General features: G+C 41.0%; 2 protein-coding genes across 21 annotated transcripts in view; both read left to right on the plus strand.

Annotated features, from left to right (window-relative positions):
* The window catches only part of Sgip1 (SH3GL interacting endocytic adaptor 1), a 221,417-nt gene extending 212,726 nt beyond the window's left edge, over window positions 1–8,691 (plus strand). For all 17 annotated transcript variants that reach the window (XM_031377986.1, XM_031377970.1, XM_031377974.1 and 14 more), the window contains one exon: window positions 1,363–8,691. In XM_031377986.1, the coding sequence (XP_031233846.1) occupies window positions 1,363–1,385 (23 nt within the window). In that variant the 3' untranslated portion in view covers window positions 1,386–8,691. The remainder of the gene's footprint in view (window positions 1–1,362) is intronic.
* A 1,300-nt stretch (window positions 8,692–9,991) lies between these two features.
* The window catches only part of Tctex1d1 (Tctex1 domain containing 1), a 22,637-nt gene continuing 10,128 nt past the window's right edge, over window positions 9,992–22,500 (plus strand). The window contains exons 1-2 of one of the 4 annotated variants that reach the window (XM_031376812.1): window positions 9,992–10,101; window positions 11,656–11,794. In XM_031376812.1, coding sequence (XP_031232672.1) covers window positions 11,679–11,794 — 116 coding nt within the window. In that variant the 5' untranslated portion in view covers window positions 9,992–10,101; window positions 11,656–11,678. Of the gene's footprint in view, window positions 10,102–11,655; window positions 11,795–17,478; window positions 17,691–19,469; window positions 19,621–22,500 lie in introns of those variants that run through there. The other 3 variants (XM_031376814.1, XM_031376813.1, XM_031376815.1) reach the window with 3 other exon arrangements.

Here is a 22,500-nt window from a genome sequence, read left to right on the forward strand (position 1 = left end):
TTTTTACTTTAAAAGCAACCTTTAATGTGTCTATTAGATGGCTTAGCAAGTTAAAGGCACTTGCCACATAAGCCTGGCAACATGGGTTAGGTCCAAATGTGTCAGGAGAGAAGCAACTTAAAACAGTGTCCTCTGACCTCCACACATGTGCTGCCTCATACATTCTCTCTCTCTCTCTCTCTCTCTCTCTCTCTCTCTCTCTCACACACACACACACACACACACACACACACACACTCACATCATGTATTTACATACTATTAGCATCTCCAAAGCCTGTGACATAACATAAGTGGGCCTCAGACCTGTTGCTAAGGCAACAGCCGCCATATTCCCAGAATCCATTGGGCTTACCTCCCACCTTTACCTGTACCCATATATATGGGGAACGCTCCTCCCTTACTCTCTCTTTCTCTCCCTCTTCTTTTTCTGCCACCACCCCTCTCTCCCTCTCTTACATATGGAACTGTTTGGGCCTAGTGTGTGGTATGTCCTGACGCGAGATGCCATTCTAACACATCACATACTATAATAAATTTTTTTAAAAAAAAATAAGAATATGTGTAGTTTTGAGCTGGTGAAATGGATCAGTGAATAAAGGTGCTTGCCACCAAGCCTGGTAACCTGAGTTTGACTCCTTGGAAGTCAAGATGATGGAAGAAGAAACTATCTCCACAAGATGTCCTCTAATTCCCACATACACACTGAGGTAGACATATTCTCTCTCTCTCTCTCTCTCTCTCTCTCTCTCTCTCTCTCTCTCTCTCTCTCTCTCTCTCTCTCTCTCTCAATAGGTAGGTTGATAGACAGATGGATGGACAGACAGACAGATGACAAATATCTAGTCTATAGATATGAACTGTTTGCCCGGGAACTGGATATGACACAAACAATAGAGCTTTTATGGAGGGCAGGGCCTCCCGGTAATAAAGTGACTGCTCTTGCCAGTGGTTCGAAAAGGTAAACCTAGAGCCTTACACATGCAAAGCAAACATGTTACCACTCCCCTCCCCTCCTTCTCCTCTGGGTTCTGGTTTCTATGCTTGCTATTCTGATGTAATTAATTATTAATTATATCCCTTTCACTCTCAAATGAACTAAGTCTGAAATAAATATAAACAGCTTCTCATATTCAGGGACAAATCCCTGACCCACCTGGGCAGGATCCAGAATGCTCAGCAACCTGTCTGCAGAAATAGAAATGCTGACTATGGATGTGGAGAACTAAGAAACCTGAAAACCTCCCACATTGTAGGAGCGTGGCACGCACATGCACGGTTTGGTTCTGAGGGGTCAAGCAGGAGCAATAGACCATCCATTGAGCTTGTAGATGACGTATTGATCTATGATTTTGTTTTGCAGGAAAATACTTGGCAGATAACTAATGAAAGGTCATGCAGGGATTTGGAAGATCCATGCCCCGGAGAACTGTTGTTTTGAGAGACATGTTTTAATCTGGTTTGATGAAAACAAACCAATGTCTGTACTTGGGGTCTGTCAGCTGGAAGGTCCTGGCTTTCAGCAGTGACTTCCCATACCCAGTACTATGATGATCAGTTCTACAGTATTTACTTATAGGTGTAATATTTGTTAATGGTTTTAAAATGTAATTATTGTATTTGTAAACTGTACCTTCATTCCAGTAAGGCAGTTAGACACTTGGGTTTTAGCATTTTCCATTCCTGAAACGGATGTAATTTAAACTGTGGTATGTAAATTTAATAGTAGTACTGTTGAATGGCACAATGCTTACAGAGATACAGCGCATTCTGTCAATATATAAAATTTAAATATAATGTTGATAGTTATCATAAAGGGGGTGCCACACATCAAGAACCTTACATGAAACCAGAAACAAAAATACCCAACTTACTTTCCTTCACCCTTTCTATGTTTCCCTCTAGTGCTAAAGAAAACTTCTAGCTTCAGTTTAGTGGGTTAAATTCAGAAACTATTTCAGAAAAAAAATTCTAAAGTTACAGCATATTCAAAGAGAAACATTAATTACCACTTTTTAAAGAGCTTTTTTTTCAAACTGCAAATTTCATAAAAATGCAAACTGTGTAAACAGGGCCTCTTATTTTTATAACTTGTGTAAAAAGGGGAAAGCAATTCATATTTAAAGTTTAAGTATATTAAATTATATCCAAGAGTGCAGAGGATGTTGAACTCTTACCTGACCCTAAGCCCCTTCTCTACAGTTTAACAAATTGGAGATTGCTAAGTCATCGGGTTAAAGCCAACATGATTTTTAAAGTTTCAAGACTTTCTGTAGCTGAACTGGTTGAAACTTCTGCACAATTGCTCAGAACAGAGGGGCCTCCCTCGTCCAGCATCCAGTGGTGGGTACCTTGTTTCTTCTTTACTCATGAGAATCAAACACAGAGAAGGATGGAAGAAAAAAAACAATAGTTCTCTGTTCCATCCAAAAGGAGAATTCTAGACTTATCATTTACATCTTTGGGGGGAGGAAGAAATAAACTTTATAAGTGAAATTCTATTCACCTTGTTATCCTATGAATATTTTTGGATGATATTAAGATTCATCATATACAACTGTGAATCTTCGCCGTTCTTGGGGAATTGAAAGCAGAGTCAGGGCAGGGCAGTGGCTCTGAATATAGTAAATGCCACAGTTCTGGGAGGGGGGTGTGCCCCACCGGAGGGGAATCAGAGCAGTGTCGGGTGAGGCATAAAGAATAAGTCTTCCAGTTAACCACAAGTCATTTTAAACAGAGAACAGTTCCCGTTCAAGGCTCTCCTACTGAACAACTCCACCTGAGTTGGGATGTGTAGCGTTGGCTGCTGAACCATGTTGTGTATCCACTCAAATCTGACAAGGAGTCGTCTGCTCCTTTCAATTTTAAAATCAAATTAAAATTTTTTTAAGTCTTATTTCAACAGTGAGATTGTGGTTGGCAGTTGTTTCTAGTGAGCTCTGTAGATTTATCTATGTTCTTCTTCGATTAACGCTTGCTACCAAAAGGATGTCCAGGATGATCCATGTTTACCTGCGAACAATTCATCTCTTTAAAACAGGCTCTTGCCTAATTCCCCAAAGCAGTCTGGCTTTGAAGGTTTTTTTTTTTTTTTTTTTTTTTTTTTTTTTTTTGAACAAACTAATTTGTTCATGAAAAAGTTTGGCTTTGAAACTGAAGTAGAAAAATAAAATGTAAATTTTAAATCTAATGGAACATGTGGAAATTAAAACAACTTAAGCCAATGGAGAGTAAGAAGCAGAAAAATGAAGCTTATCTAGAATGTGATTATACAATGTTTTTAAGTAGTCAGTTCATGGAAAAATATTGAATATTAACACAAAGCATATTAAAAATATGTAAATATTACTGTTTCTCATGTCTTTCTCTTTATATCTTATTTTGTGAAGTTTTAGAATGAATTGGTCATTAAATACACAGTGTTTCTCTCCAAAGAATAATTTTGTTGATATTGTAAAAATGTAATTAAAGATAGAGATTTGAGTAGTCTCTAACATTATTCAAATGTTTCCAGGAACCAAACTGGAAACTCTGAAGAAATCTTGTAATCTCTTAATTGACTCTTGTGAAATGTAATAACAGTTGGTGATCTCAAAATTAAGACTTGAAGATTCAGAGCATCAGTGGGGAATGGGTGGTCCCTTCCAGTTTAGAAAGTAGGTCAATAACAACAGTTGCTCATATCAGAGATGGAGATGTCAGTGCGATTTTAAACGTGTGCAGTTTCATCTCCTGGTAAAGCTCTGTGTTCAGCTCTGTAGGTTAAAAATGCATGTTCTATGACGTGGTTCAAGACTAGGCAGGCCAGGTCTCAGTTATCAGTGTCAGTTGGATCAGATTCTCTTTTGTCCAAACAGAATGGGTTAGCTCATAGCCAGGTGGTTGGCTGGACAGTAAGCTAAATTAAGACAAACTTCCAGTTAGTCAGAGAGCAATTTCCTGAACACCCTGACTTTTAAAGCTGATAGAAAGTGTAAATGTTTTATTTTGGTGACATGGAGAGTATGTTTCCCTCTTCAAATAAATCCCATATTTTTATGAAATTTTCAAAAATAAACTCTTGTTTAAATTAGTCTCAATTGGAACTCGACATTGCTAATTTAAAACTCTCTGAGATCCACCCACAGCTGAAATGAGCATTCCCTGGATGCTATTTGGGATGCGGGTTGCCTCTAAAGAAAGGCTGTTCGTGTGCAAAATGGTGACTGGGAAGTCAAAGAGCAGGTGCTTGTGGGTGTTTCTAGTCTGTATACTCCTCCTCAGTCTCAGTCTGTAAAGTATCAGAGCCATAGTCACACGCATGTGCACCTTTAATTCTTCTTTTGAAGGAAGCAAATCTACCTTTGCTCTGCCACAGGTGCCTGCTGTGCCAACTCAGGTGCCTGCTGTGCCAACTCAGATGCGCCCCTGCCTTCTTCTCACCTTTATAGCGAGAGTGGATCCATATGTAGTTTTCAAGCGCTTCTTAATGGGGCTTCTATGTTTTCCATCTAATAAGCTAGTGCCTAGAATCCTGTAAAGCACAGTGTCGCCAAGCAAAGAAGGGACTTCTCCAGACATACGTCAATGATCCCAAAGCATCTTCCAACCCTGGAGACTTGCAGTTCTATTTAACCCAGGTAAACTACCTATTGAGACTATAAGAGCACGTGTAATGATAGTGATTAGCTGCTACACAATAAAAATAGCCATACATTGAGCGCCTCTGGGCTGTCAGTCGCTGCAGATATCACTGCATTCTACCTTAGACTCCAAAATGGCAAAAAAAAAAAAAGGGTTTTCAGCCTGTATTTTCCCAGTGATGGTATTGAAGCTTAGGTTGATTAATTTCCTCAAAGTGATATCACAGCTAGTAATGACCCCAATTATCCTGACAATGGAATGAGTACCTTGCTGTTTCGTTTAGTTCATTTTGAATAATCAAATGGAATATCAAGATAAGTGGTACTTTGAAAAGTTTGCTTTGAAAGTATTAAAGAGGAACCTGATAAGATATTATTTTAAAAGAACTGATGTCTCTTGAAAGGACGAAATGTGAGATCCCTTGCTTCCAACCAATCATAGTAAAGTAATGATTTAAATTGAGTCCTCGTTATACATTCAGAACCTAGCCAAACTGCATTGAGTACCAGCTAGTCTTTATCAATCTGTAGGCATAGAACTTGAGAATCTATACATTGGTAAGTGCCCAAAAGATGAGCATTGTGCCCTAATAGTTCTCTAGGGTGCTTTTTACTGCTCACATTATAGTGGACTTCAGCATTTAATTTCTAAGGTAAATACCATTTTTCTAATGTTTTCTCCCAATTCAGTCTAATTAATAGTAGTTCCTCATTTGCAAGGAACACTCAGACAGTAAACCTGGAAACTGACTTTATTTCATAAACTCTTGGCTTTATAAACATAGATAAGCCTCACGCCAAAAAGAATTTTACCAATTTTTGCTTTGCTTTGCCTTTTCTCAAACCAATAACAGATTGTCAGAGAAAGTTGAATGATAGTAAAATATCCACTAGAAGAGAGAGACAAGAGAGAGAGAGAGAGAGAGAGAGAGAGAGAGAGAGAGAATATGTTAGAGATTTCTCTTCCCCCAAAGAGGATGTATTTTGCAAAATCCCAGTCAAATGTATTTATTTTGTCATGTGACTTTTTCTGTTGAACAACTTCTAAAACCTAAAATTGAAGGTTTTTTAGCGACATCAACCTGGGCCAGAATATAGCTCAGAAACTTAATATAAGGAATTGTCATGTTCCCATGATGCCCCCTTGTGATGATCACCTTAACCAATGAGTCAAATTGTTGGTATAAATAACTAAATCAAGTCAAGTGGCACTGATTAAGGAGACTTTTATAATGAACCTCTCTACCACGCTCACTTTCTGAATTTATCTCAGCTTTGTTGGACTTTCCCTCCTCCTTTACCTTTTTGTTTGTGTTTTATGTTGGTTTCATTTGTTTGTTTGGCATGCAGTGTAGGATGCCATTCTCTCGCTTATGAATTAAATATGGCTTCTCTTGTGTTTTGGGTTAGTTCATAAAATGAGGAGGAGGAATGAGACCAGACTGCACTCCTTACATATCCAAATATTAAAAAGAAACAAACAAAAAGTACTGGCCTTCCTCATCCATCACTGCTCTGGGGTGTGCTGTCTACAGTAAGCCAGAGTTGCATTGTTAGTATCCAATTGAAATGAAGTTCCTTCTTGAAAGACTGTCAACTCTTATGATCCATTGCAATGACTAAGGATGACCTTTTAGACTGGTCCCATGTTTAGTTTCTGCTTTCTATCCTAAATGGGCAGTTCTGGAAAAAAAAAAAAAAAAAGACAGATTGTGGACATGTGTCATAGATATCTTAGTTTATTCCCCAGACTGACTTTTGGTTTTCTCCCTTTATTCCTGGAGTGCATTTAACTTGTGCTAAATACATCTTTAGCCTCATAATAAAAAGAGGTTTCAGTACAAGGCCAGTACAGATTAAAGAAACCCTTAATGCTGTTTTAAAGAAAGAGAAAAGTGGTATTTTTGATACTACATCCATCAGTATTTTCCAAATCATGTTTGATTTATTAGCGCAAGCAAATATTCATTGTATTCTGAAACACATGGTCCTATGTCACAGCTGTCTCTCGTCAGATACGGGCAATAACTTTCACAGTCCTCATGAAACTTAGAGTGTCCCTGAACTGGTAAAAGAATATTTTTGAGTAAAGAGTATCCCTTGAAAAACTTTAGGAAACTTTCTTTCTAATTATAATTCACAGCTACATTGAAGGATATGTAAATCAAATTATATAAGAAAGAGGGGTTAGCTAAGATAATTGTAGGTTTAAGGGAATTTTGCCCATTGGAAGCAAGTTGTTATCTGTGCTCACTAGTATCTTTCAGTGCATTTTAATTTTATTTTCAGTTTTTTTAAGATCTGAACCTATGATCAATACTTCAAGCCCCTATTGTTGAAAGGTTCCAAATCCTTGGAGTAATGAACACTAGTGAAGAATCTTCAGTTATAATGTCAGAATCATGTTAGAGCGATGTTTTTACACAATTTTTACAATTCTATAAAAACATTCTAATTAAGGCCAAATACAGTTCAGTTCACTGTTTTCTCCGCATAGAATCAGAGGACCAACCCTGAGAATTAGACTTTGTTTGTTTTGTTTTTTACTTTTTTAAAAAAAAATCATTTTTTACATAAAATCAAAAAAGTTTATTTAAAATTGTTTGTAGTTGACAGAAATGACATTTACATATTCTAAACATAATTCAACCTTTAATCCACTCAGAGTCTGTGAATTATTACCTGAAAGACAAGCTACCCATAAATTTCCTGCTTCCTAGACTAAAGCATACCATGTGTATATTAATTCCACCTGACTCAGTCAACTTCATTACCTTATTGACATCTTTTCAGGCTAAATGAATGTTGAAGCTCATTTATTCATCATCACCTTAAGCTAGTTAAATTAAAAACACAAAAGACTATCTCAGAAGTTCCAGTACCTGGTATTTCTCTTTAGGAGTTGCCAGGATGGTATTTCTTAAAGCTGCATTGATTCCCCAGGTTGGTGTTTAATTACTGCTTTTTAAAATGAATATGCATGGAAGAGATGGGTGCCTCTCCCTCTGTGTTCCTACCACTTCCACCCTCCTGTATCCTTCTCCCACCCACCGCACCCCACTCAGTCCCATTATCTCATCAGTCAAAAGGAACTGGATAATTGCTGTTGAATAATTATTTGGAAAACCAGCAGGAGCCATGGGGGTGACACTCTAGCCCTACCTACCAGCAGAGGAGGAATTTCCAGGGCCAATTTTAGGCTGTTTGAACACTATTGTGTTTCAAGTGAAAAGGTTTTCTCATTAGTTTTCCCCTTGTATAGGGCAAAACCTCTCTGAATGAAATGACCAATTGGAATTGTCATTTCCCACCAAGTGGCAGTGTAAGCCATCGGGTTTTTACTGTTAACAATAAGAACCTAGGAAAGACATCACAGAGAAATTTTGCTGTGTTTCTAACTTATAGTTATGCAATCCATCCGGTCAGTGACGATGTTTATCAGCGTGTACTTTGACCTGCTAGTGGCCTTTATTTCAGATTATCCGTGATCCATGTAGCAAAAGTACACAGACTCTCTACTGCGTATACCATCGCACAAAACATCTCGGGCATCAAATACTCACAAAAGAAACTGTGGGTTCAAATACTCAAGTATATTTTAAACTTAGTCGAAAAGTCAATGCCTCGTCCTTCTTCCCTCCTACTCATTTCAACAGTGTGACTTACTGCCTCATCTGCAGTGTGGTTTACTGCTTCCTGGGAGCTCTACCCAGCAATGCAGCCGAGACTTGCTCCCTGTGACAACCGCTGTGAGCTCTCTACTGAGCACACAGGACAGGAATGTGGCTGGACCAATTGAAAATAATAACCATAAGACCATCTTCGCATCACTCGCCTTATGAGTTAGTAAAAGTGTGTATATCACTTTTTGTAACTGGTGATTTTTATAAATGTTCTTGCCTTCATAATCCTTCTAGTCACCTATCTCACAAAATCTTGAATATGCAATTACTCTTCATGGCACATTACTGCATATAGGGTTCCCATTTGAAAATGCAGTTTAATGTAAGTTGTTATTGAAATGTGATTTTTTTTTCCTGGAAAATAAATGAAAAAAATATGAAAATAAACCAAGCTGTGAACCTTTTATTTCCTGCATCTTAAAACTTGACCTATATTTCTGGAAAATGTAATTCCATAATTAGAGAAAGGATGGTAGACCCAAAGACTGGCAAAGTCAAGCGCTTTCAAGTGGGAGGAATTTAATTTCATGCTTTGACTAGAGACCCAAGCATGTGACATCATAGTTCTAAATATCCTCATAAAAACAAAACAAACAAGAAAACCAAATAAAATGAATAACGAGGCAGGGTGCTGGAGAGAGCTTAGCTCTCCAGGAGCTAAGAGAAGAGCAACAGCTGATTTTCCAAAGGACCCGGGTTCAATTCTCTGCACCCACATGGCAGCTCACAACTGTAATTCCAGTTCCAGGGGATCTGACGCCCTCACAGAAACATTCATGCTGGCAGAAAACCAATGTGTGTAAAATAAAAATAAATCATAAAAATGTTTTAAAAATGAATAACGGGGTTTCTACAACGCCGGGTCTTTTCGTTTAAATGAGGTAGCGGCTATTGGTCACTGAACAGGTATCTACCTAGTTGATAGTAGTCAATGGGCAATTCTTTACAGCTTTTATCTTTGTGTAAACAGGGATTGGGATGGGCTTTAGTCAGGATGCTAGTTACGGTCTTGGCTCCTGCGGACCAGGACCAAGAGAACATTTGTCAAGGACCCTGCAGTAGGTTGCATGCTGTGGGAGGCGTCCTGTCTTCATTCAGAGGGTATCCATACAGCAGGGAGGATAGAAGGTGGACCCTCAATCCTAAATATTTTCACCACAAAGCTTCTAAGGCTTCAGTAGTCTGGAGTCCACGGAAGACTTGAAGGAGCGCAGTCTGCTTCTGCACCAGCAGAGTTTAAAATCCTGTGCTCCTGTGCTCCCAGGTGAGTCACTTAACATCGTAGTTCTCACTACGCTACTTCTGTAAAGATAGGTCATTTCATTTCGTGACAGAGTTTTGTAGCAACTGAACCGCTGCAAGGCATCTGTCGGCAGCAGAGGTGGAAAGAGGTAGACGGGGGATGGGCAGCTTCTACCCCTTCACTTCTCTGTTGTCCTAGAAATTTTGCATATTTCCCACTGGCGTTCCTGAAGTCCGCAGGGGAAGAAACACGATGAGGGACTCTGGGGGTGGGGGGCGCATTTTCACAGTCAGACTGTGGCAACCTTACAAGGCAGCAGGACTGGGAAGGCTCCAGAAGACAGAGATGGTGGGATGCCTAGGGCGGCTCAGAGGCCCACCGAGCAGGAGAGGGGCGGTCCAGGCAGTGTTTGAGGAGGTCACCCTGGAGACCGCCTAAGTGTCCACGGGGACTGCTCAACCAAGCGATGCCGGAGGCCGCAACCGGTCTTCAGAAGCTCTGCTGAGGAGTATCCCAGGTCCAGGTGGTCCGACCTGCCACCCAGCGCAGAGCAGGTATGTGCAGGGGCTTGGGCACAGAGGGTCCAGGAAAGGAGACTGGGGAGGGAGCAACCTATGTGGGGAAAAGGCAATCTCTGCATTCAGCCCAAGAAAACCAGAGAAGGTGGTCCCAAGTGTGGTTTTCAAAGGGCCGCGTTCAACTCCTCTGCGAAAGCTGATCTCCAGCAGTCTTTGCTACTCCCTGCACCTCTGGAGACCTCTGAATTCCCATCTGGGGTCCCTCTAGGGAGGACTCGTCTGCAAGCAGAATTGGAACCAGCTACAAGCAGAGTTGGGACCAGCTAATTTTCACGAATTGACAAGCGTGGGAAGCACCCCACATTAGGAATGTAGTTCTTAGTTCTTCTGGAAGGGAAGACTCAGTTGAGGCATGCTTTAAACAGTAAAGCAAGGAGATTACTCCAAAGAGACCTGCACAGGCTGCCAAGGGGGTCCTCCTAGAGGAATTTAAAGTTTATAAATATTTATGAGATAGATAGCATATTCATGACATAAGGTGATGGCTTTTTTTTTCCTCCCAACTTATAATAAACCTGACCTCCTTTTCAGGGAATTTCTTCCTATGATTTCTAGAAAGAGCCCCAAAAAAGGTCAAAACCACAAAACAAGACCATGCTCTGTTTGTTTGTCTGTTTGTTTGTTTTTGAGACAGGGTTTCTCTGTATAGCCCTGGCTGTCCTGGAACTCACTCTGTAGACCAGGCTGGCCTCGAACTAAGAAACCTGCCTACCTCTCCCTCCCAAGTGCTGGGATTAAAGGCGTGTACCACCACTGCCCGGCCAAGACTTTATGGTCTTATAGTGTGCACACACTTCACTATCGTGCATGTGTAGGTCGATAGACTGATACTTTGACTTTTTGATGGGGAAATGAGAGCTCTGGCCGGCAGGAGACTCCACTATCAAAATGCAGCTGTAGTTCTCTTGAGTAACAGACCTCTGGTTCCCTTTTAAGGCTACTTCAGGCCCAAAATTGACCTCATAGCTCTGTTCATTACTATTTTGATTTTAAACTGAAGTTTCACATGAAGGATGGAGCCAGGTTTTACAAGACTGGTAGTCTCCACAAGTAGGAAACAGGTCCCAGCTCTCTGAGAAACTGGGAACTCCCAGTGCCACCTCTCCAGACTCTCTAAGCACAAGTGCTCGCACCACATTGCCTCCAACAGCCACAACAATAAATATTACCTAGGGAGCTTATAGCAAGATTAGACGCAGAGCAAAAATAAAAATGTTGGCTTGCAGCGCAGGACAGCATCTTTCTATAGTTGCCCATCTTTCCAGAGTGACTTTCTCTTGCTCCATCAGTTAAGCATTTGGGCTACAAATTAATGTCTGCTTGTGTGAATGATGTACACTATTGAATAGAAATTGTCCTATTTCCAGTTGTACTGGCACAAACAAATAATTACTTACACTACACATTATTGCTCTCCAGGAAGTCTCAGCCACCATTCAAAAGAGTCATACAAACAGCCGGGTCCTTCACCTAGGATGAAATTTAACTACAAAAACTAAAAGATTTTCATATTTTTTACCTTTTTTGCAGCATTATTTTTCCTATAGTCTGTGATGATGTCAGCTTTGGCTAAAGAGAAACTGTTTCTTGCAATGAAGAAAAGGGGGAGCAGGTGTTCCCCAAATAATCGTGAGTTCCAACAAAAGGAAGGTCACTGGCACGTCAAACAGTGAGTACCTAGCTGTCTAGTATCTTCAACTATGAGCAATGTTTACAAAGAGCCAAAACATTTTCCAAGAAATGGAACAAGGTAGAAATGGGCAAATATGATGCTCCATTGGTCCTCGGAGCTGTACTAAGATGAGAGGGGAGGCTTACATTGATGCTCAGAGCATGCTTGGTGCTTTCAAAACTACCTCTCACCATGCAAAAGAACACCTACACTGCAGACCAGCCACCCTCACAAATCCCTTAAATTCTTTTCAATATTATAAAACTGCATAGTTGTACAATTTGTAATCAATATCACCAATTTAATACAAATTTTGTACTATATTTTCAGTCTTTATTCATATCCCCTTAAATGGTTATATAATATTTTATGAATGTGTAACCAGGATCAGTTAATCATCCTCAAATGATTGAACATTTTCAATTTGTTGTCTTCTTCTTCTCCTCCTCCTCCTCCTCCTCCTCCTCCTCCTCCTCCTCCTCTTCTTCCTCCTTCTTCTCTTTCTCCTCCTCCTCCTCCTCCTTCCCCTCTTCCTCCTCCTCCTCTTCTTCCTCCTTCTTCTCTTTCTCCTCCTCCTCCTCCTCCTTCTTCTTTTTTTCACTGTTTTGCTTTGCAAAACAAACTGTGGTTGATTACAGTTGTGGGAGGCAAATCTTTTTATTATCAGAGTGATTCAACTGGCACCCATGCTCATTTACAATGTGACCAAGCCAGCTCAGTCAGTCAATGGGTTCTCCAGGGAGAGAGTGAGGATTAAAAAGAAAAAAGACAATTAGACAACACTGTAACATGACCCCATCCAGTTCTGAGGCTGAAATGAGTTTATTTTTTTTTCCAGTCTGTTTTTTTTTTTTTTTTTTTAATCATTCTAGGTACATACCTTAGGACAGAGTAGTTAAAGGAACAAGCAAAGCACAGACAGAGTAGGTAAGGAATAAATAAAGCGTAGACAGAAGGTTCCAAGATTACTGTATTCAGGGTCTTAACAAGACCTATTGAGATACAAAGAACACAGTCTTCAGCTGTATTCATCTTCAGCCTACTTCCAAGTCCTAGCCCAAGGTCAAATTCCAGCCAAGTTTCTAGAAGTGGTCCTAAAATCATCCCACAACAATTCTATTTTCAGTCCTACAAGTTTGTAGACTGCTAACACAGTCTTGAGTTGTTTGTTTGTTTGTTTGTTTTATTACATATTTGGAAGACTGAGTATACCAGAACAGAAACCCACTCTGGGTCAGAGGAAGGATGCTACAGTGATTAATTCCTGTTTCTGAGCCTCAGCCATTCTGGCTGCTCCTTCTGAAACCACTACAAGTGTTCTCTCATGCATGCTCTCAGTCTTTTGAGGTTGTAGCATTGGTGATTAAACTCAGAGTCTCTTGCACATTCTACCACTGAGTGACATCCCAGCCCTCCTGTATTTATCTCATGGCTGCTAACTTGCCCAGACTGGACTTGGGCTCTCTCCATTCTTCAGATACATGGTAGAAAATCATCTGAAATCAGGGTGTGGTCAAGCATAAAGAACCAGCTTTGTTTCTATGTATTTATCTGTGCAGGAGGGGAAAGAAGGGGGGCTCATATGCCATGCTCGGCATGCATGTGACTACCAAAGGTCAACTTTCAGGATGTGGCTCTCTCCTTCCACCATGAGGGTTAGGGGATCATGCTCGGGTCATCAGACTTGTCAGTAACTGTCTTTTAACTGCTGAACCATCTCATAGCTCTGGTTTGTTCTTGGAAAACCACAATTCTTACAGTCTTGGTGATTCTCTTTCATGTGCATCTTCAACTGGTAGAAAAGTTATGAAATATTAGTGGCTCTCACATGGAGATGTGATTTCACGTTCGTTAACAATGTGTCTGGAAATGATACATCATTTTCTTGAAAGTTAATTGAAAGCACCTCTTTCAAAAACTAAATGTCAGCAGTATAAGTCACCTCCTGAAGGGCACTCAAGACCTGAACATCATCTCCTCTACAACCCCACCCCCACCCCCACCCCCACCCCACACACATACACACACACACTCATCCTGCTCAGTTATCTCATTCGTATTGTTTTACTGTAGAATAGCTGAGACCTTCAGGTCGAGTAACTTGTTACAATGGCAAACATACAGTCCCAAATTCAGAGAGAGGCCCCAGGGGCCCCAGGGGCCATCCTCCCCACTCCTGTGGGCATGCTGCCCTCTGGCCATACCCCACTCTCCCTCAATGCTCTGTCTGGCCCCAGCCACTGTTGGAACCCCACTCCTTGTATAAAATGTTCTCCTTTCTTCTGCTTTCCTTCCTTGTCCTTCCGGGAAGAAAAGAAGAAAGAGTGCAGGTAGATCTACTGGAGATGTGGTATAAGATCAGCATGGATTTGTTCTTTCATCTTGATTTTTGTGTCTTCAGTCCCCTGAATTATGACTGAGGTCTAGCTGTCATCCTGGGCATAATAAATGTGTGAATGCCTCCAGTGTCTGGAAAGAAAGATTGAGTGTATATTCAAGGTCATCGTTTTCAGAACTCTATCTTGTTTGTTCAAGTTATATTTTATAATACATTTTTAAAGTTTTATTAAAGAAAAAGGAAGCATCGTGTTAAGGTGGTATTTTTGCTGCCAAGGCCTGGTCATCAAGTCATTAATTATTTGAGTAGCTTGGGTCAAGAAGGACCCCACTACACCCAGCATCAAAACAAAAACTCTTAGGCTAGACCCCCTTATCCTAACAAGCTAAAAACACGTGACTTTCCACTCTCGGTTTTCATCCACCCCACTGAGAAATCTGAACTTGACTTTTCATTTAAACAATGTATTAGGAGAGAAGTGGTAACATGCACTGAGCTTTTAGCATCAGCCTCAGCTCTGCTTCCGGGAAGTTTCCTCTAACAGGGCCTGGCAAGCCATAGCCAAGCACCAAGTCGAGTCTGAAACATGACTGGCTATGGTTTCCCAGCTAGGAGTGGTTATTACATAGCTGAAAACAAAATTTAAAAGAGCGCAGTTGTGTGGCATGCAAATATTGTTAGAAATCCAAAATTCACTGTTCATGAACTACAGATTTTAAAGCATGGCATGCCTGCTCAATGCAGCATCTCCATTGCGGCCGCAGCAGCAGCAGCAGTGTCTGCTCACAGCAACAGAAAGTACAGAGCCACCAAACCCCCAAAGTCCCACCATTGGACCTCTTCTAGAAATGTTTGTCAATGTCTTCTCTACTAAACAGGTGTGGGCATCATCCCCGTTTCCAAATAAAGAAACAGCAGCTCAAGTAGGTTGAGATGCTTAAAAAACCACCGAGTTAGCAAATAGAAGACTTTTATTAGCTGCGTATTTTCATTGCACAGAAAGTGGCCATCCATGTGTCATTTGCACATGTTTTCCTTGTTCACTGAGATCTTGTGTTTTTCCACTCCGGAGTCCAGGCAGGTGTTCACACTGACAGTTTACTTGCTGGAACCTCACCCTCAGGTAGACATTGAACAGCATCTACACAGGTGCTCTCCTCGCCTGTCCTTAAAATGGAAACAGAAGCCACAAGGTAGAGTCACTTTCTCCAGATAATGCAGCAAGCTCTCTGGGCATATCAGCTCCGAAGCTCCTAGTTCTACTGTGGGTTTGGGCAAAGGACAAAGACTAAACAGTCTTTCTTTTGCCTCAAACCAAAGTTCTCATGATGTCACAGAGCAAAAACGTGTAAGGTCCCCACCATTCCCCATGAGAATGTATTGAAGCACAGCAGGTCAACCACACTATGCTGACTTCCCTCTGTTATTTACTCAAGGTACAGGGACTCTCTAGCACATGTCAGCTACTGGGCCACGAATTAGGCTTAGAAAAGTGGCAAAGGGGTCTAGTGTAGAGGTCATCGTTGTTCCAGCAAACTGAGAGCTACTTGGGAACTCCTTCATAGTCCGCTGGGTGTTTCAGTGAGTGATGGAAAGTGCAGCCCTCGTGAACTTTGCACAAACCTGCTCAGGTAAACAAGTGGGGCAAGTAAATTTACATGGAATAATTTATTCTAGGATTCCAAGCCGTGCGCCCATGTATCAGAAATTAGGTCAGGCTATCCTTTCTTTGAATCCCTGATGGGAAAGGCTAGAAGACAGAAGACCAAAGGGACAGCATGTGTTATACTGCCATCTGCATAGAGCTGAGATGCAGCTTAGCCCCAGAGAGAGAGAGACTTAGAGATGAGAAGATAAAATGTCACTTTCCAAGTGAAACCACAGGGAAATGTGACAGCCTTGCTGTGCTTCTCAGAAAAAAAAAAAAAAAAAAAAAAAAAAAAAAAAAAAAAAAAAAAGCAAAACAAAACAAAAAACCTATGGATTAAATAGAGGAGATTCTATCTTACCCCAAATTATTTCTATAAATGGGGAAATGATTTTTTTAAGGCAGGCTAGCCTGTAACTCAGTATGTTGATCAGACTGGCCTGGAATTTGCAGTAATCCTCATAACTGCCCCCTTAACTCTGAGAAAAGAGGCATCTGCCACTATCGCCTTGGAGTCTTGAGGGGTTTTGGTTCTTGTGTCTGACAGATTATTGTTTTAGAGATGAGGCTGATCTGGTATCTTGCTCCATTTACACAGGTATAAGTCCACATAGAAGGCAGAGAATGGAAAGCTAGAAAACATAAAATAGGTAGAAGGAAGCGTAGGAGAGCCTGTTCGTACCAGGAGTAAGGAAGTCCGGGCCCCACACACTACATGCCACCAGCACTGCTACCACCACCCTGTTCTTTCCTTGAATCCATACTCCTCCACCCCAGCCTCCCAAGCATTGGGGTTATAATTACACACTGCCATACCTAGTAGAGAGTTACCTTAAGTAAGATCCTAACACAATAACTTAAACCACAAAAGAAAACAAAAACTTTTTTGATAAGTAGAACTTCAACAAAATGAAGTATTTTCACAACGTATATAATAATACAGTTTAAAAACTGCTAGAACATATATATATATATACAGGTATAGGGTTGCAATAAAAGGGGAAGCCGGTTTTCAATAGAGTCAGAGGAAATGGCAGTGTCCAGAAGGGGAAGCCTAAAAGCCAAACAGAGTAAGAAGAGATACGCAATATGATAGCATATTGATAGCAAAATGCTGGCAGACAGAATGGCAAACATTGCTGAGACCACTGAGAATAAAAATAGATCCAGATGTTCAGTGCACACATCACATGGACAATAATAATAATAAATTTTAGAATAAAATATTAAGTTCTGTAGAGGCCGAGAGCTTAATTCCTTTCATACCTCCTAGTATGATATCTCAAAGACAGAATAGTACCTGGACACAAAACTGTCCTTCATGGAATATTTTGACCAACGAATGAGCAATTATTGTATTATGTGAACTCTTGAATAATTACAACTTTTGCTCTCAAATAAATTATGCTTATAAGCCCATTATATAGTAACTCTGGAGTGACTTGTAAGATAAATTTGCAACCTAGAAAGTGTTTATTCACGTGTTTAATACAAAGCAAGCTTATTGAAAAAGTCCATTTGCATCTATTCCAAAAAATGAAAGGAAGGGAGAAGAAGGAAGGAAAAATGAGGAGGAGAATAAGAGTTTCCACTGCACTGGAAATCTATCGTGGCTGGCCACACCTTTTGTTGATGACGTCACAGTCATGTGCAGTAGCCAGGGCTCAGACACGCCCAGCATCACCTCGCGTGACTGCAGTGTGGCTTTGAATCCATGCCTCCTTCAGGCCCTGCAGGAGAAGTCTATCGTCTGGCCTTGACCATCAGCTCCCTTCCTCTCAGATGAGCACTAGCCCAGGACGTCAAGAGCTGGCCCTGCCCTTTTGCCCACGCCCATGATTGCTCTGTCAATCTCCCGTTCTAGGTTTACATCCATCAGGCCAGGGCTAGACTTTTACAGGAGGGAGGTAGGTGCAGTCTTTGGCCTTCGAAAAACACCCCTACTCCAGAAAAACAAAATGCTTCCCACGAGACGATACCTTATGCTGTTTTCTCGTTTCTTTAATTTGTGAAAGTTTTCAACTTCTGTTTCTACTATATCCTTCTAGAAAGATAGGCCAATTGGGATAAGATGTGAAAATGCAAGACTTCCACAAAGTTTCTTTTTCCAAAGAGGAAGCACAATTTACTGCTAGGAAATGATCTGGCATGCTTTAGGTCTTACACATAATCAGAAAAGAAAAAAAAAAAAATCCATAGATAGTCTCCAGTTAAGCAAGTCTCTGTATATTGTATCTTACTCTCTATATCATATTCCTAGAGCATAGATATCTAATTTTAAATGAATATTTTTGTATTATCATCATGTCACTCTGGACTCTGACACATTATAGGCAATAAATTCTTGTTTAAAAGCTTTTTTTTTTTTAATTAAAAAAAAAAACAAAACAGAACTTACAGCCTTCTTTTCTCTGTGCACTGCAATGTCTAACCACTAGGGAGCAGCACATGACTTTAATGACGAGCTCCGGCCCAGAATGACGGCCCTCTTAAGGACCTGGGTGGCCACCGGTTACAAAAAGCCCAGGAACTTAGGCTTGTTCTCAACAGTAACTTTTATTTCAAGAAACCTGAATACAATTCTGTCCTCAAAAGTAGCTCATGCACTTCCAAGCCCAGCCTGGATTTTTACATGAAATTATACACATTCTGATTTTAAAATTCCTTTGTATAAGATATACTTCCTTTCTCTTTTCCCCTACCATGAATTTGTTTGTTGAACGCTTACACCAGTTTTTAGATCAGATTCTCAGCACACGCCTGATGCCAGTACTTGAGGAACAAAGGTGGGGAGGATCACAGAGAATTGGAGGCCAGCCTCACCTCCCGAGCAAACCCAAGCCAGTCAGGGTGACACAGCAAGACACTGTCTCAATAAATTAAGATAAGATTGACTGTAGCATTCTCTGTTTCGGGAAGGATTATCATTGGCAAGGTGGATCACAGAACTGGATTTCATCCACTTGTAGTATTCGGACATGTATGTTTATTGTATTTATGCCTGCAATTGAAAGTTTAAATGCATTGAACGAGCAGATCCACTTGCTTGCCTTCAGCAATTCAAATGCTTCAATCCTCCTTTTGTGTAAGCCAGTGTTCTGGACTGACATTGATAGTTCCACGCTTTTAAAATATAGGAACTCCTCAATTTCTAAAAGCTTACTGAGGGGCAAGAGGGATGATTCAGTAGTGAAGAAACACTGGCTGCTCTTTCAAAGGACCAGGGTTTGCTTCCCAGCACCCATATGGTAGTTCACAGTCCCAAGTGATCTGACACCCTCTTCTGGCCTCTGTGGGCACCAAGAATTCACACGACTCACACAGACATACCTGCAGATGGAAGATCCACCCACATAAAACAAACAAAAATAACATGAAAAATAAAAGTAAAACAAAAATATAACTAGCCCATATTATACTTCAATGTTTCTTGCTCATACTGCAACCCCTGTTAATACCTCTTACGTCATCACTCGAGTGATGAATATATTCTAAATGTTTCCATATTCTCTTTCGTCTCTCCATTTCCAATCTATCACATGCTAACCTATAACCATCAGACCATGGTTCTTGGGGATGAGTAAAGAACTAAGTTAGCCTCCGGAAGCCCTACCTCCAATCCTTGTGTTAGTTCCTTTTTTTTTTTGTCGCTGTGATAAAGACACCTTGATCCAGGCATCTTATAGAAGGATGGGTTTATCTGAGTTTATGGTTCCAGAGGGGGTAAATATCCATCATGGCACAGAGACACGAGAGCAAGAAGCAGGCACAGCAGCTGGAGCAGGGTGCTGAGAACTTACGTCATGGACCATACGCACAAAGCAGAGAGAACAACATGTGAGTATAGCCTTAGCTCTCAAAGTCCATCAGCAGTGACAGGCTTCTTCCACCAAGGCTGGATTTCCTCAACCTCCCCCTAACATTGCCACCAGCAGGGGACCAAAGGTTCAAATGCCGGAGCCTCTGAGGAACGTTCTCATTCAACACACGACAGTCTTCATTCTGGAAAAGAAACAAACATAAACATGGTGTCCAAAAGTAAAAATTCAGGCTGGAGAAATAAACGGATCATGCACTGGTCTGCCAGACGAGCCAAATTCAGTACCCAGCACCCACATCAGCTCACAACCACCTTTAACTGCAGTTTTAGTGGGATCCAATGTCTCTGGCCTCCATGGACACCTGAGGACATGTACACAACACACACACACACACACACACACACACACACACACACACACACACAAAACCCACTTTAAAATGATAAACTTAGAAGTTTTTGAAATGTTTCCTGAAGTTGTAGTCCCCTGAAGACATGGTCAGCCTTGGAAATGCAGAAAGGAAGCAGTAGGTTACCCAGGTTACTCTGTGTGATCAAGGCAGCCAGCCTTCTGGTAAAGCAGCTAAGAGCTTCCCAAGGCCTCATCTCCCCCAACAAAACAGACAGCAAGTTCCCTTTACACAGCTGACTCCATTGATCTTCCAGTGGAGTCTGTTTCAACAAGTATCTATCAGTAACATCTAATGTTTCTGGTAATACCATTTTAAAACAAATACAAAACAGTGCCCTAGGCCAAATAGAAGTTTTTTTTTTTTTCTTACATAAAAGAAAGGCAGTTCAGAGACCTAGGCTACTGCTGTTCTTATCCAGTCTATGAATTAAGAAACCTCTGGGATCCTGCTCTCCATCACTCATTCTAGTAACAGAGGAAACTGGAGACCAGCTCCTACTGGTTAGGTTACATTTGTTGATTTGGGGTTTTCTCTGTTGATTTGGGGTTTTCTCGTGTTGTTTTGTTCTGATAAATCTCCCTCAAACTCCTACCCAGTCAGTTCTGGTTGCATCATATTGGTTCATAAGCCACAGAACTCCAGCAGCACAAAAAAGGAACCAAGAATTTGCCGTTCATTTAGACAGAAATGTTCCCACCTGTTTAGGGCTTCTGTTACCAAGAAAGGAGGGGGGCAACACTGGAAAGAAACTGGTAATCCCTGTCACATGTTGATTTAAAGTTTCTTTATTATAGTGACATACTGGGAGCAATTTAAATGGCCTGGAAAGAAATGGTTAAGGGAAACGCAAAATGTTGGTATATTAAGCTAATATTTTAAATATGACTAGGATGCAGTTTCAAGCAAAACCAAAAGCAAAACGGGATTTTTGTATGTAAAAATCATATATCTGAAAACATTCCTTTGTTAATATTAAGTGTCATTACCCAAGCACTGGGGTTAGTGGTGTAATTTTACTCTGTACTTTTCCGTGTGTTTTTCATGTTTTACAAAGAGCATACAGTATTTACATGACTACTGTGCAAAGAAAAAGGCACGAGAGGCTTGGGAGATACGCAGCAGGCAAAGCCATTGCTACACAAGTGTAAGGACTGGGGTTTGAAGTCCCAGAACCTGTAAAAGCCAGATGGTTGTGAGAACTACCTTGTAACACCAGGGGACTGGCAGGGAAAGCAAAGAGGAGGGACGCCCAGAGCAAGCCGGCTAGCCAGACTGGATGACTCGGGGGCTCAGGCTTCAGCAAGGGACCCTGCCTCCATTTGTAAGGTGGAGAGGATCAAGAAAGGCATCTGACATCAACCTCTGGCTTCTACATGCATCTGCATGCACACACACTTATACGTACACACATTTACACACTCACACGATCCTATACATATACACATTTACACACTCACAAACACATACAGATGCAAAACAAAAGAAGAGACTCCAAGAAACCATCTTTAACAATTCAAAAACAGACCAGCCTGTAAAACTTCTAATATATCCGTCAGACTTCAACCCTTGGTTTTTGAAAGTTCCCCAGTAGACATCATCTTCATACCAATAATATCATCGAGTGCACTGGCTACTAGGCTTTAATAACCCTTAGAAGAACGGTAACGAGAGTGGTTCTTCCTTTTGTATTTTAAAGCCAGCTGATATGAATTGTACACCAACTCTGCTTTCTGTGAATTTTCAGTGTGATACCAGAAAACAGCAAAGGCTTACGCCAATGCCTCCTGCACGTTACACACTGCACACAGTCTGCAATCTGCAATCTGAGTTGCAGCCAGAATCCCCACTAGTCATTGCCCCCCTGTTCACTCTGTCTGCTGTAGGCACACATTAAGCTTTTCTACTGTGAGATAAATGAGATATTTGAAGTCAAAGATTGCCTTCCCTACATGTGTGACAGTAAGTTCTTGGCCTCGTTTCTTTTTCTCTCTAAAATGGAGAGGATGATGACTTCTTTACAGCATCAAAGGATGTTGAAAAGATCAAATATAACAGCTGAGAGGAGCTGCATTGCCAAATTGAAAACAGCATGAACAATGCTGGGCACATAGACTCGTCCCAGAATCCCAGGCTTCCGAGGTGTGTGGTCTGGTTTCTTAGGCAGAAGCTGTCTACCATCTTTGGTCCCTCCCACACCACCTGTAGCCACAATGGCCTAACAGGTTGGTTGCTACTTCAAACACAGCAGGAAATTGAGAAAAGCAGGTGTTAGAAGGAAGAGGGGGGAATCTCCACCCCAAAGAGCCATCATGACAAAGGCGGCCAGAATGTCATCATGCTCTGGGACATTGTGACTGAGCTTTCATTTGTCCCCAAAACTATATTGTACTAAGGAACTTTTAAAAACAGAGTAATGTGATTTTCTCAGAATGTCAATTTGCAGATTCCCACCAATTTCAAACATCTGCAAACTAAATATTTTAA

The sequence above is a fragment of the Mastomys coucha genome, unplaced genomic scaffold (assembly GCF_008632895.1).
Source record: "Mastomys coucha isolate ucsf_1 unplaced genomic scaffold, UCSF_Mcou_1 pScaffold18, whole genome shotgun sequence".
NCBI classification, from domain to species: Eukaryota; Metazoa; Chordata; class Mammalia; order Rodentia; family Muridae; genus Mastomys; species Mastomys coucha.